The 13,161-nt window shown below is 46.7% G+C and overlaps 1 protein-coding gene across 4 annotated transcripts in view; it reads left to right on the top strand.

Moving 5' to 3' along the window:
* The first annotated feature begins 1,261 nt into the window (after positions 1-1,261).
* The window catches only part of SLC24A3 (solute carrier family 24 member 3), a 165,328-nt gene continuing 153,428 nt past the window's right edge, over positions 1,262-13,161 (top strand). Inside the window, exon 1 of one of the 4 annotated variants that reach the window (XM_077933542.1) lies at positions 1,262-1,638. In XM_077933542.1, the coding sequence (XP_077789668.1) occupies positions 1,494-1,638 (145 nt within the window). In that variant the 5' untranslated portion in view covers positions 1,262-1,493. The remainder of the gene's footprint in view (positions 1,639-13,161) is intronic. The other 3 variants (XM_077933543.1, XM_077933541.1, XM_028738341.2) reach the window with 3 other exon arrangements.

Consider the following 13,161-nt stretch of genomic DNA (forward strand, 5'->3'; position numbering starts at 1 on the left):
TGTCAGTATTCCATCTTTGTGTCTGAGGCTTCCTTATCCACCCTATTTTTCCAAGAGGAAAACCCATGCCCTCCCTGTGGAGACAGGCTGGTCCGAGCCATGAGATTGCTCCATGAACCTGCTGCACCGTGTGACTGTGGCTGCAGGACCCCCTGGGGCAGCATGGAGGATGCTAAGGAGCAACTGTCAGCTCTGTGAGAGTTGACACCCCACGTCCTCTTTGCCACTGCAAGGCAATCCAGCCATACCACTCAGACCCCCTGCCTGTTTCACCGGTAATGTTAGGGGCTGCCCAGGTCCTGGGTCTTTTGTTCTTGACCCTTCCTGCTCTGTTTTAATAGAGCGCTAAAAATATTTTTATATCTTGATTTTATTCTGTGAATCGCCCGGAGACCTAGGGTGGTATATAAATTCTAATAATAATAATAATAATAATAATAATAATAATAATAATAATAATACATATTTATAAATACTGCCTGGGTGCAGTGCTAGTGAGACTTCCACCCTCCAGCCATGTTGGTGCAAATTGTATGCAAATCTTTGCCCTGAGCCTGTGCTCCCCGCCATTTACATCCCCACCAACATCCCCTGCTGTTTCATGTAATATTCCTCAAAGAACAGACACTCTCTTGGATCTGCTTGTGCCAGTTGTACCAGCTCTGATCTGGGGTGAAGGAAATCTTACCTTGTAAAAAATCGCTCGCTCTCGGGGTTTTCCCCCCAATGGCCAATGCAGAATTCATAAAATGAAATGTTTTAAGGGCTCAGCTTTGCCACCTTTACCACACCTGTCTAGCGGGGAGGGGGTCACCAGGGCTCTCTCCGGACTGGTTCACACGTGCAGCTGATGACAGCAGCATCAGACGGTGCGTGAACGAGCCAACCCTGACCTAACACCACGGACAGAATTCTTGGATCTCCCCTGCCCGCTTCCCCTTTCCCGAAGGGAACACTGGTCGGCCGAGCGTTCACACGTTCAGCCGCCCGCCGCCCCCCAATGGCGAGCAAGCAAGGCGTGTAGCGGGTTGCGAGGGGAAAGGGGCGCCCCGGGACGCCTCCACCCGGGGCCGGGGCCAAGCCAGGGCGCGCGGGGGACGCAATCCGGCCTGCCGGCACTTGGGGTCCCCCAAGCTCTGCCCGGCGCTGCTGCTCCATCTTCCAGGGAGGGAAGGAGACCCGCGCCCAGCTCTCCGCCCGAGGCTGCGGCGGAGGCCGCGCTTGCCAGACGCCGAGGAGGCGGAGCGACGGGCGAGGCCCCCCCCCCGACCCCCGTCTCTCGGTTGGGGCTGCCGGGCCGCCGAGCGCTCGCCCCCGCCGCCGAGGAGGAGCCCTGCCCAGGGCGCAGCGCCTCGCCCCCGCCGCCTGGCGCTCTCCTCCCGGCAGCGGCGCGGGGAGGCGGCGCCCAGGCGAGGCGGCACTGCCGGTCTCTCCCGGCAGGCAGGCAGGCAGGCAGGCAGGCGCTCCGGGCCGGCGCTGCGGGTCGGGCCGAGATGCTGCTGCCGAGCAAGAGCCCCGCTCGCCGGCGGAGAAGGGAGCGGCTGGCCGGCCAGCTGGGGCTCCTGGCCTCGCTGCTGCTGCTGGTGGTGGCGGGCGCCCTGGCGGGCCAGCGGGCGGCGCGCCCGGACGTCGCGGCCGGTGAGTGGGGGGCGCGGGGGGCCGGCCGGGCGGGGAGCGCGGGGTCCGGGCGGCGAGAGGCGCCCCATCTCGCCTTGGCTTGCCCTCCCTCGCGGGGCTCGGGGCTTCGTCCTTCCGCCGGAGAGAGCGGCGGTCCCCTTCCGGCTGCGCCTTAAGTTTCCCGGCGCCTCCATTCCCCGCGTGCTGGGAGCCGAGTCCTCTGCCCCACGGCTTCTGCCTCTGCCAGCCACGAAGGGGGCTGCGGAGGGACAGCCTTCTCTGTGGGGCTGGACAGAGGGAAACGCGACCCCGCCGTCCAAGAGGCGAGGGGGACAGATTTGGGGCAGATCGGACCCATGTAGGGCAAAAGCCTCCCCTCCCCAGAGGTTTTTCCTGCGGGAGCCCCATTGCAGTGGGTGGCAGGAGCGCAAGAGCCCCCATTCCTTGCCCCCTGGCCTGCGCCCCATGTGGATGACGCTCAGTGGGAGGCGAGTCTCCATTGGGGTTTCCACCTGAACTGAAATCTCTTGAGCTGGTCCTGCCAAGTCTACCTTTCTTCTCACCGGCTAATTGTGAAAAGCAGTGTACAGAAAAGGCAGGATTTGGCTGGGATCACAGTAGTTCCAGTGGCCTTATTAAGCACACCTAAGGCTGGGTTGGACAGCGGCCAGCCTGCATATACCCCCATTCAAACAAGGGTCCAGGTATGTGATTCGATACATGTTTTTAAGGCGCCTACAAATATACCTGGGGAAGCAAAGCTGCCTTGTACAGAGCCAGCCAAGCAATCTGTCTAGCTGAGCACTGTTGGCACTGACGGAGGTGGCTCTCCAGGCAGGGATCTTTCCCATTCCTACCTGGGGGCCCCCAGTGCTTGCCAGTCTAACAGAGTCCAAAGGTGGGCAAATTAAAAGGGCCTCTTAAAGCGCAAACAATTTCATGTGGGCGCTGGTGGATCCTTTGGGGTACCTGGCCCCAAACTATTCAAGGCCTTAAAACTCGCACTTTGAACTGGGGCCAGAAATGCGCTGGTGAGAAGTGCAGCTGGCATAGAATAGGCATACTATGTTCTAATCACCTGGTCCCAACAAGCACACGAAGGGATGAATTTGCACCACGTGAGATTTCTGGATCGTCTTTAAAGCTGGCCCGTTGTAAAGTGCATTACACCCACAGCTAGCCTGGGTGCATGGCTGCAGCTGTGTCCACACGCCAGCCTAAGATGGCAAAAGTCACTCCTGCATGCTGCCTGCACAGGTCTTGAATCCAGAAGTAACCCCCTCCCCCCGCAAACTGCAGATGTGGTCCTTCAGATGGAGTGGATTTCCCTCCAGAGCTGGTGACACCTCTTCATCCAGATCAGCCAGTTTCCCTGCCCATAGCACCTCTGCCTAGATTAGGCTTCAGCATATTCACCCTCATCCATCCCAAACCCGCCTCCAGACACCTGTCTGCTCAAGAGTGTCACTGCCTCCCTGCAAAAGGTGAAAGAGAGTCCACCCCACAGCCTGCAGTTAATGGAAGCAAACTTTTCTCCTCCATAACTGACAACCTGTCAGTTTCAGGGGGGCACTTTTCAGAGCCAGCCTCCATTGGTGAATGTGGGTTACAGTTCTGTGTTGTGGCAGCAGCTGGACATTTTCTGGAGTTGCAAATGTTACTGTTTAGCTACAGTTGCATAACTCTAGTGGAAAGGCTGTTCGTTAGATTTCTTTTGTAATCTCCTCTGTTGGATTTTGTGAAGGGAAAGGCTTTTTGCAATGTACCACCTATCTTCGTACAAAGGAAAATCCCTCTGGCTTCAGCTATTGTCTATTTCTTCAATACAATGAGAGTCACTGACTCAGTGCACAGTTCTGGATTTTTGTAGGAAGATAATGAAATGTTTGGCTTTGGGAAAGTGAACTGACTGACAGTTTAATATCTTCATGTTGCAGTAGGATACTATCAAGCAATGCTGGGAATATGTTAAGAGGATTTTTAAAAAAAGACGATATACAATCACTTTGATGGCTGAGGGACCCATGCTTAATTTCAGACACCTTTTGATTCTTCTTTCCAGTCACAACCACAAAATGTATTGAACATGAACATGCTATCTGCCAAATCCTGGCATGCAATCCATACTTGCATTGAAAATTAGGATGTGTAAGGCTAATCTACAACTGCACAAATAATAGCTGCAGTGATACAACAGAGTACTGTATACACTCCATACTGATTTATAAAATGGTTATTTGTACAAGGAAAGTTCATATATCCCTCTGCATGCAGGAAACATGCAAGGGGGGCATGTGAGTTAGTCCTTCCTTCTGATGCTGACGTGCCTGGTGGCCACATACCCATAGAGCCCCTTCTCACATTCATCAGATTGGCATGTGTGGTGGAGGGAGGGCTAGCCCACAGAGCCCCAACCCCTTTTGTTTGTTCCTTGAACGTTCCTTGAACGTAGCAGGCACATGTACTCTATGTGCCATCTGAAAACCCTTGAAATTACCAGGAAATGAAGCTTGCATTCAGCAAGCACAGATGATGTTTCTATCTACGTCTTGTTGTCCCCTTCTCCTTGTGCCCTTCATCTTTCCCAACACCAGGGTCTTTTCCAGGGAGTCTTCTCTTCTCATGAGGTGGCCAAAGTCTTGGAGCCTAAGCTTCAGGATCTGTCCTTCCAGTGAGCACTCAGGGCTGATTTCCTTCAGAATGGGTGCATTTGATCTTCTTGCAGTCCATGGGACTCTCAAGAGTCTCCTTCAGCACCATAATTCAAAAGCATCAATTCTTCGGGGATCAGCCTTCTTTATGGTCCAGCTCTCACTTCCATACATCACTACTGGGAAAACCATAGCTTTAACTATACGGACCTTTGTTGGCAAGGTGATGTCTCTGCTTTTTAAGATGCTGTCTAGGTTTGCCATCGCCTTTCTCCCAAGGAGCAGGCGTCTTTTAATTTTGTGACTGCTGTCACCATCTGCAGTGATCATGGAGCCCAAGAAAGTAAAATCTCTCACTGCCTCCATTTCTTCCCCTTCTATTTGCCAGGAGGTGATGGGACCAGTGGCCATCATCTTAGTTTTTTTGATGTTGAGCTTCAGACCATATTTTGTGCTCTCCTCTTTCACCCTCATTAAAAGGTTCTTTAATTCCTCCCCACTTTCTGCCATCAAGGTTGTGTCATCTGCATATCTGAGGTTGTTGATATTTCTTCCGGCAATCTTAATTCCGGTTTGGGATTCATCCAGCCCAGCCTTTCACATGATGAATTCTGCATATAAGTTAAATAAGCAGGGATACAATATACAGCCTTGTCGTACTCCTTTCCCAATTTGGAACCAATCCGTTGTTCCATATCCAGTTCTAACTGTAGCTTCTTGTCCCACATAGAGATTTCTCAGGAGACAGATGAGGTGATCAGGCACTCCCATTTCTTTAAGAACTTGCCATAGTTTGCTGTGGTCGACACAGTCAAATGCTTTTGCATAGTCAATGAAACAGAAGTAGATGTTTTTCTGAAACTCTCTAGCTTTCTCCATAAACCAGCGCATGTTTGCAATTTGGTCTCTGGTTCCTCTGCCCTTTCGAAATCCAGCTTGCACTTCTGGGAGTTCTCTATCCACCTACTGCTTAAGCCTGCCTTGTAGAATTTTAAGCATAACCTTGCTAGCATGTGAAATGAGCGCAATTGTGCGGTAGTTGGAGCATTCTTTGGCACTGCCCTTCTTTGGGATTGGGATGTAGACTGATCTTCTCCAGTCCTCTGGCCACTGCTGAGTTTTCCAGTATATGGTTTGGAATAATTCTTAGAATAAAGTTTATGTAATCTTTTAAGACACTAACTATAATGCCACTGAGACTTGATGAGGTATCAACTTACACCAAAGAACATGCACAGTTGCAGATTTTATTTGGCCCATTCTATCCCAAATCAAACTCAACTAAAGAAAGTAAACATGTGCTTCAGTCTTTGAAACCTCCATAGCTATTGATTATAACAGCTCCAGCTTTATTTCATTGAAATGAGTCTTCCCTAATGGGTGTCTCAGTCACTATGCGGTGTGTGTTAGATTCAGACAAACCCCAGATCTCAAGACGAAGCAGGAGGCCTTAGAGATATTTTGAGTTTGTCAGAGGTGATGCAACATCTCTACAATGTTGGTGTGAGACAAAGAAGGGACCCCAAAGAGATCCAGGCATCAAAATAATGCGACAGAGAAGCATCTGCTGAACCTTTAAGCTTTACCCTAATGCCATAACACCAGGGTGCAATGATAGTGGAAAGGAGAGCAAACACCAAAGCAGAGATAGGATATGAAGGAAAAGCTCTGTTGTAGCTCACAGGTGTGTCCTGTAATCGAAGGGAATGACTGGGCCATTGCTCTCCAATCCGAGTGTTTCACGGGGAATGGAGCAGATTTGTGAGAATGAAACTTATATTTCTAAGCTTCTGGAAGATATCAGGTTGAGGAGATGGCGAGAGAGCTCCTCTGTGATTATGATCAGTGGGATATTTTTTTTTACCTAGAAAATGAACCCCTTCTAGTTTTTCTCAGCTCAAAATCAAATTTAAAGGTGCCTAACACAAAAGCCCCTTGATTTATTTATTTTTGCAGCGTGGCAGGTTTCTTACCCACAGATACAACTGTGATGTTTTCCGACCAATTGCCCACAAATCCCATGTGGAGATCAAGCAATTTCTTTTGCTTTTTTAAAGGAATATTTTTATTAACTTTTACATTTCGAATTAGACATCTTTTATTATACCATGTGTTCATTGACTTCACTCTCTCCCCTTCCAAGATTCATTTGACTTATCTACCATTCCTACATATTTTAATATATCCATCTAATTTGGTTTCCCTATCTTGCATCAGTTCAAAATATACTGTTGAATTACTTTAATACTGCCAGTATTTTTAACTGTGCACAATTTTTTTCAATAACTCGACAAAAAAATCCCATTCTTCTTTAAATATCTGTTCTTCTTGTTCTGTTATTCTACTTGTTAGACCTGCTAATTCTGCATATTCTATCATCTTAAATTGCCAGTCTTCCTTACTAGTGACCTCTCTCACTTTCCATTTTTGGGCTAACAAAATCTGAGCAACTGTTGTTGCATATGTGAATAAGTTCTTCTGACTCCTGGGAACCTTAATCAGAACAATTCCTAACAGAAATGCTTCTTTTTTTGGGGGGGGGGGAGTTGTTTTAAATATTTTTGTTCATCTCATTATATATCATTTCCTAATATACTTTCACTTTTTTGCATGTCCACCATATATGGAAAAAAGCTCCTTCTATTTCTTTGCAGTTCCAACATAAGTCCAATTCCACATTATACATCTTAACCAATCTAATCTAAGTTAAATACTATCTATGGATCATTTTCATAAAATTCTCTTTCAGTGTGTAGCATGCAGTAAATTTCAAATCATTCTTCCAAAGTTTCTCCCAGAGGTTTAAGTTTATATTATATCCTATATCCATTACCCAGTGGGTCATTGATGCTTTAACCAACTCATCTTTTGTTTCCTGTTCCAATAATAGTTTATAGATTATGGACAATAATTTTTCCTTGTTCATCAATAACTCTTTTTCAAATTGTGAGCTTTGGTCGAAAAAGCCATTTTTCTTATCTAATTTAAACATATAATGTAATTGGTGATACTGTATCCAATCAGTAACTTGGCTTCTTACTTCATCCAGTGGTTTCAATCTGGGTTCACTCCTTGAAAAGTTAAACAAATCTTTATAGACCGCTCACCGTCTATCCGTGTTTATTCTTTTGATTGTAATTGTTTCAACTGGTGACAACCATGGGGTGCTTTTCTTTTCAACAAATGTTTGTGTTTCTCCCAGACTCTGTACAAATTTCTCCTGATACCATGGTTCATAAAACTCTTATGTACAGTGGTACCTTGGGTTACATACACTTCAGGTTACATACTCTTCAGGTTACAGACTCCGCTAACCCAGAAATAGTACCTCAGGTTAAGAACTTTGCTTCAGGATGAGAACAGAAATTGTGCAGCAGCGGCGTGGCGGCAGCGGGAGGCCCTATGAGCTAAAGTGGTGCTTCAGGTTAAGAACAGTTTCAGGTTAAGAACAGACCTCCAGACCGAAATAAGTTCTTAACCCGAGGTACCACTGTATTTTGAGGGACGCGGGTGGCGCTGTGGGTAAAACCTCAGCACCTAGGACTTGCCGATCGCATGGTCGGCGGTTCGAATCCCCGCGGTGGGGTGCGCTCCCGTCGTTCGGTCCCAGCGCCTGCCAACCTAGCAGTTCGAAAGCACCCCCGGGTGCAAGTAGATAAATAGGGACCGCTTACTAGCGGGAAGGTAAACGGCGTTTCCTTGTGCGGCTCTGGCTCGCCAGAGCACCGATGTCACGCTGGCCACATGACCCGGAAGTGTCCCCGGACAGCGCTGGCCCCCGGCCTCTTGAGTGAGATGGGCGCACAACCCTAGAGTCTGGCAAGACTGGCCCGTACGGGCAGGGGTACCTTTACCTTTACCTTTACCACTGTATTTTAAAGCAATTTCTTTTGCACCCACCTCCAACGGGGTGCTTGCAAGAAACTGCAGCTGGAAATTGGTAACCTTGCTAGCAAATTTAATCCAATTATGAAAAAAAAGTATAGATAATTCCTTCTTAGAAGAAAACCCATATTTTACAGATATCCAGCACAAATGCCCTTGAATCTGTTTGCCTGTAATCTGGCAGGCTTTATCTCTGAAGGATTCTACTATGCCTTCAAATTTCGCCCTCTTTGGGTGTGGGGAACAAAATAGACTTGGGCTTCTGAGCTGAATCTGGCAACCTCCAAACTGGTCGGCTCAGTTGGGTTGCTTTACAAAGTGCTGACTTGGGGTCAGTGCCCATGCCCATCAGATCATAAGGCATTGTGGAATGTTTATGTACATTCCAGTTGCTCAAAAGATTTTAAAACTCAACAGTAGTTCCCAAGGCCAAGGGATAAGGCAGTGTGCTGTTGGTAGAAAAGAATGCAGCAGAGAAAGGAGTAGGGGACACAATCTCATTGTTGGTCGGCTGTGTGTGTATATTTCAGTAGTGTGAGCATATTAGTATTGCATGTAAGTTGTGTATGTGAACGTAGATATGAAAAACACATCTACAAATTTCATGTCTCTTCACTTTGGGATTTTTGTGTAAAAAATGTGTTAAAGACTAGTCTTCCTGTATGCATCCTATCTTTCTTTGAAAACTGAGGCAATGATCCAGTCAAAGTTAAATGCATCCACATTTCATTGAATTTAGTTGGAGAAATGTAAGTACTTGTTTAATTTTTCCCATTTAAACAAATAAAATAAAAATGCTTATCTTTGGCTGGGCTTCTTTGATGTTCTTTGCTACATTGTTTTTCCCCTCTCTCAAAGTTATTGTACAAGCCTTCCAGTCTAAGAGAAGAATCTAGGGTTAGAAAAGTCAGGGATAAAAGCATGGTTATAAATACACATAGATCACTTGTATCTGTGCAAAGGACTTCCCTTATGAAAGATGTACAGAGTACTTTCTCTTTTTGTTAGTTACTTTACTACTACTGAATTGCAGCTATCCCTGGGGAAAGCCATGGAACAGAGTGCATCAACACTACAAAGCCATTTCTAGATAAGGAAGAAATTCACTGATCTTTCGCCAGCTATGTAGGGCAATGCTCTCTCTGATCTCTAGGTGGATTTTCCATGTACCGGCTCCCTGTAGTTTCCCCCATTTTGATGTCAAAAGATGTTTTAGGAATGAAGCAGAGGCAGGTGAGAATTCTGACCTGAGCGTGTGTAGCTTTTGTATTTTGATTCTCTGTGCTGTAAAGGTTTTGATGGTTTTGGGTGAAGCCTTGTGTCTGTACTTTGCCAAATCTTAGCTTCTAAGGAGCAGGTCTTACAAGAGGATTTTAAGATAGGTGAGTTCGCCTACCAGCCTCCTGCATCTAAAACCAAGATAATGTAAGGAAAATTCATATGGTGCCCACTTGAGCAGTTCTCAAACGAGCAAACGGGTGGTGCTGGTGGGGTTTGGGCAGCGGAGGCAGAAGAAGTTCAGCAGTAAGGCAAGAAATGCAAAATATTTGAGAAACACTGACCTACTCAAAATAGCAGTTGTATTGGGAGTGACTTCAGGATCACCCTGTAACTAGAGCTCTTGACACACTCCATGTGAACAACAGGCAGTAATGAGGGAGGGAGACTAACAACTTTCTAGTGAGTAGAATTGTCTAAACTAAGGATGTCTTATTAAAATGTGTTCGGCTTATTTTTAAATTCTTCAAATATTTCATCCTCATATCCCCTGATTGTTACCAAGTTTTTACCCAAAGCCAAACCTTACGTTTGTAACAAGGGAATTGGCCCCAATGGTGGGAATTTCCCTTTTATGTTATGTGGTCCAAGTTCTGACACCTATCCGCCTGTTGGTATACAGTGGTGCCCCGCAAGACGAATGCCTCGCAAGACGGAAAACCCGCTAGACGAAAGGGTTTTCCGTTTCGGAGGCGCTTCGCAAGACGAATTTCCCTATGGGCTTGCTTCGCAAGACGAAAATGTCTTGCGAGTCTTGCCATTTTTCCCCCGCTTCCCCCCCCTTTTTCTAAGCCGCTAAGCCGTTAATAGCCTTTTAGCAGCTTAGCCTCTAATCCTTTAATAGCCGCTAATCCGCTTAGCCACTAATGGGGTTGCTTCGCAAGACGAAAAAACCGCTAGATGAAGAGAATCGCTGAACGGATTCTTTTCGTCTTGCAAGGCACCACTGTACTTTTTTCTAGGGTAAACTTGACCTGGTCCCATCAGTTGGCTTTGTAAAGTGTCCTATGACCCTTTATAGTTCTGAAGGGACTGCTCCTCTTACTTCCTGAGTCTTACAAAGATGCTGCTGCTGAGTCTCCCCAAGTTAACCATCTTGTCGTGGCAGGATGATCTTCAGCACAAGAGTGGCCTTTTAAAAACTCCTATTGATGTCAGCCGCTGTTGCATGCAGGTGAGAGCGGAGTGCAGGGTGGAGACCGAAGGTGGGCAAGCTACCCCAGAAGGAGCACAATGTGTCCTCTCACCAGAGATACTACCCCTCCCCTAACACTCCATACATGGCTTCGACTGGCTGGCCAAACCAAACTAGGAGAAGGAAAACTCTGATCCTTAACCTCTGCTGCATTGTATCCTCAGCAGAAGGCTCAGGAGTTAACCCTGCACAAATCCGGGGTGGAGTCCCTGAGATCAGGCATGTCCAAAGTCCGTTTCTAGGGCCTAATCCGGCCCCCCAGTTGGAAACCTCGACAACTTCAATCCTAAAAAAAGCTGAAGCCTTCCATATTAAATATCTTTTGGATTATAGGTCAAAATTTCTTTCGGAAGTCAAAAGAAACAAAGATCATCAAGCTTGAGACAAAACAAAATGACTGTCTCGGTTTCTTTATCTTTCGTGGTTGGCTGTCTTAAAAAGGTCAACAACCTTGGTTGGTCCTTCACTTCATCAAATCTGGCTCTCTTTGAAAAAAGTTTGGACACCACTGCCTGAGATGGTTGGGTGCCTTCTGGCAACTCCTGCAGCCCAGCTGGTGCCAGATGTCTTGCTCTGCTTTCCTTTGGACCACATCAGCCAGGCCGAGAGAGGGGAGTTTTGTCATATGGGCTGCCCAAGACCTCCATACACACTGCCTCGGCTTGTGTCCTGGAGAGGTCACTTCAGTGCTGCTAACACAGTAATTTGATTTCACCCTGGGAGGTGCACTCCTTAGTGTTCTGTGACAGATGGATGCCATCAATAAATTGAAGTCGGTGGGAAGAAAATTTATTGCACCATGTCTGGGTCTGGAGTCAAGGTCTGCTGTTGGCTGGAATGTGGCATGAGCTGAAGGAGTATAGCTGGTTCAGGGACCTGTGGCCCTCCAGATGTTTTTGCACAACAGCTCCTATCATCCCTGATGCTAGCTGCAGCTGATGGGAGTTCAAATCCTCCATCTGGCAGGCCACAGGCTCCCCACACCTGGAGTATAGAATATGGCATAAGTGTACTTTCCCCCCAATCTGACCACAACTCCACTCCCATCTTGGCCATTCCGTCAACATTTCTTCCCCAGTGGTCCAGCTGTGTTGGCATATCTGGCTGCGCTATCAGCATATCTATCATGGGGGTGGCATACCTAGTGTTCTGCTGGCACGGAGGGGCTCTCACCAATCCTAAAGCCCCTAAACCAGCATAACTCCAGAATAGGGATTGTGTGCTTCTAGTCAGCATATCGAATAACACTCCTTTTATGCAGTAAGGTTGTGAATTTTAATTACCAGGGATGCAACGGAGAGATATTGCACAGATTTCCATTTTAGGGCACAGAGCAAGCAAATTGGGTTTAGTTGGGAGGAATTTTCACTCACAGCTGTTGGTATCTGTTCTGTGACATGTGTTCGCTAAAAAAGCAGACACACATCAAGATTTTAAAGGAATTTGCAGTGAAAAATGATGTCTTCATAAAGCATATATTACTTCCTAGCATCACTAAAGGTTATCTGTATGCTACAATAAAGTATTAACAATATTTCTGCACCAAGACGACACAAATCCTGCATAAAGAAAAGCTGATTTCTTCATACATTAGAATTTAAAAGCTGGACTCTCTGACTGGTAGTGATCCTCCCAGTCTCTCAAGCAGAAATCTTGCCTTGTCCTGCAACTGTTGATTCTTAACAGGAGGTGGGACTGTCTACATTCAAAGGAGGGGCTCTATCACTCATTCCTGCATACCTGAAGGAAATCAAGCAAATATGCCTGTATATTTTGCACCATTGCTTCTAATTTTGCTAGTCATGGAGAGAGGCATGAACTGCCCTGAGGGTGGTATATAAATTGAATAATGATGATAACTGTTCACTTACTCCCTGCTCCTGTCCAGTTGAAATCTTACCTCTGACAATTCAGATGACAAAATCATCCCACGAAAACTGGAGGAAAGAATTGAAGGCTGCTCATGCTAGGATATAAACATTGCCTACCAGAATCCTCCTGATCATGGAAGTTAGATGAGCCAGTCCAATGCCATTGCCTGCTATAAAGGCTTCACGCCTTCTGTGACCCTTTGAAGCAAGTCATTACTCTGTCTCTGGCACTTCTAAATAGTTTCTTTGCTTGCTTCCCTGTTTGTCTTCCTGCTTGGTGGTTCCTACATCAACCTCTTGGCCCTTCAGCCATGGAAACTACAGCATTGGCTTGGCCTTGTGTTGGGCTAAAAGCTGCCTCTCGGATGGCTGCCTCTGTTTCCCGGCACCTGCAACTTATGTAGCTTGACAAATTGAGATGCTCCAAGACCAACTATTGAATCCCAACCTTTTACTTTTGTTAAGCTGACACAACCATAACATTTACAGTCATTTTCTAAAGAGTAAAGATGGTGAAGACAGCAAACCAAGTGGACGGGGACAAACAAAAGTCAATAGCAACTCTTTAAATGTCTTGTAAACTTTTTTGAAACCTAGGAAGTGGATCATAAATAGATATGACCTGACAATGTATTTTGCAGAGTGGGAGCAAAGGCTGCAAAAA

The sequence above is a fragment of the Podarcis muralis genome, chromosome 8 (genome assembly GCF_964188315.1).
Source record: "Podarcis muralis chromosome 8, rPodMur119.hap1.1, whole genome shotgun sequence".
Classification (NCBI taxonomy): Eukaryota; Metazoa; Chordata; class Lepidosauria; order Squamata; family Lacertidae; genus Podarcis; species Podarcis muralis.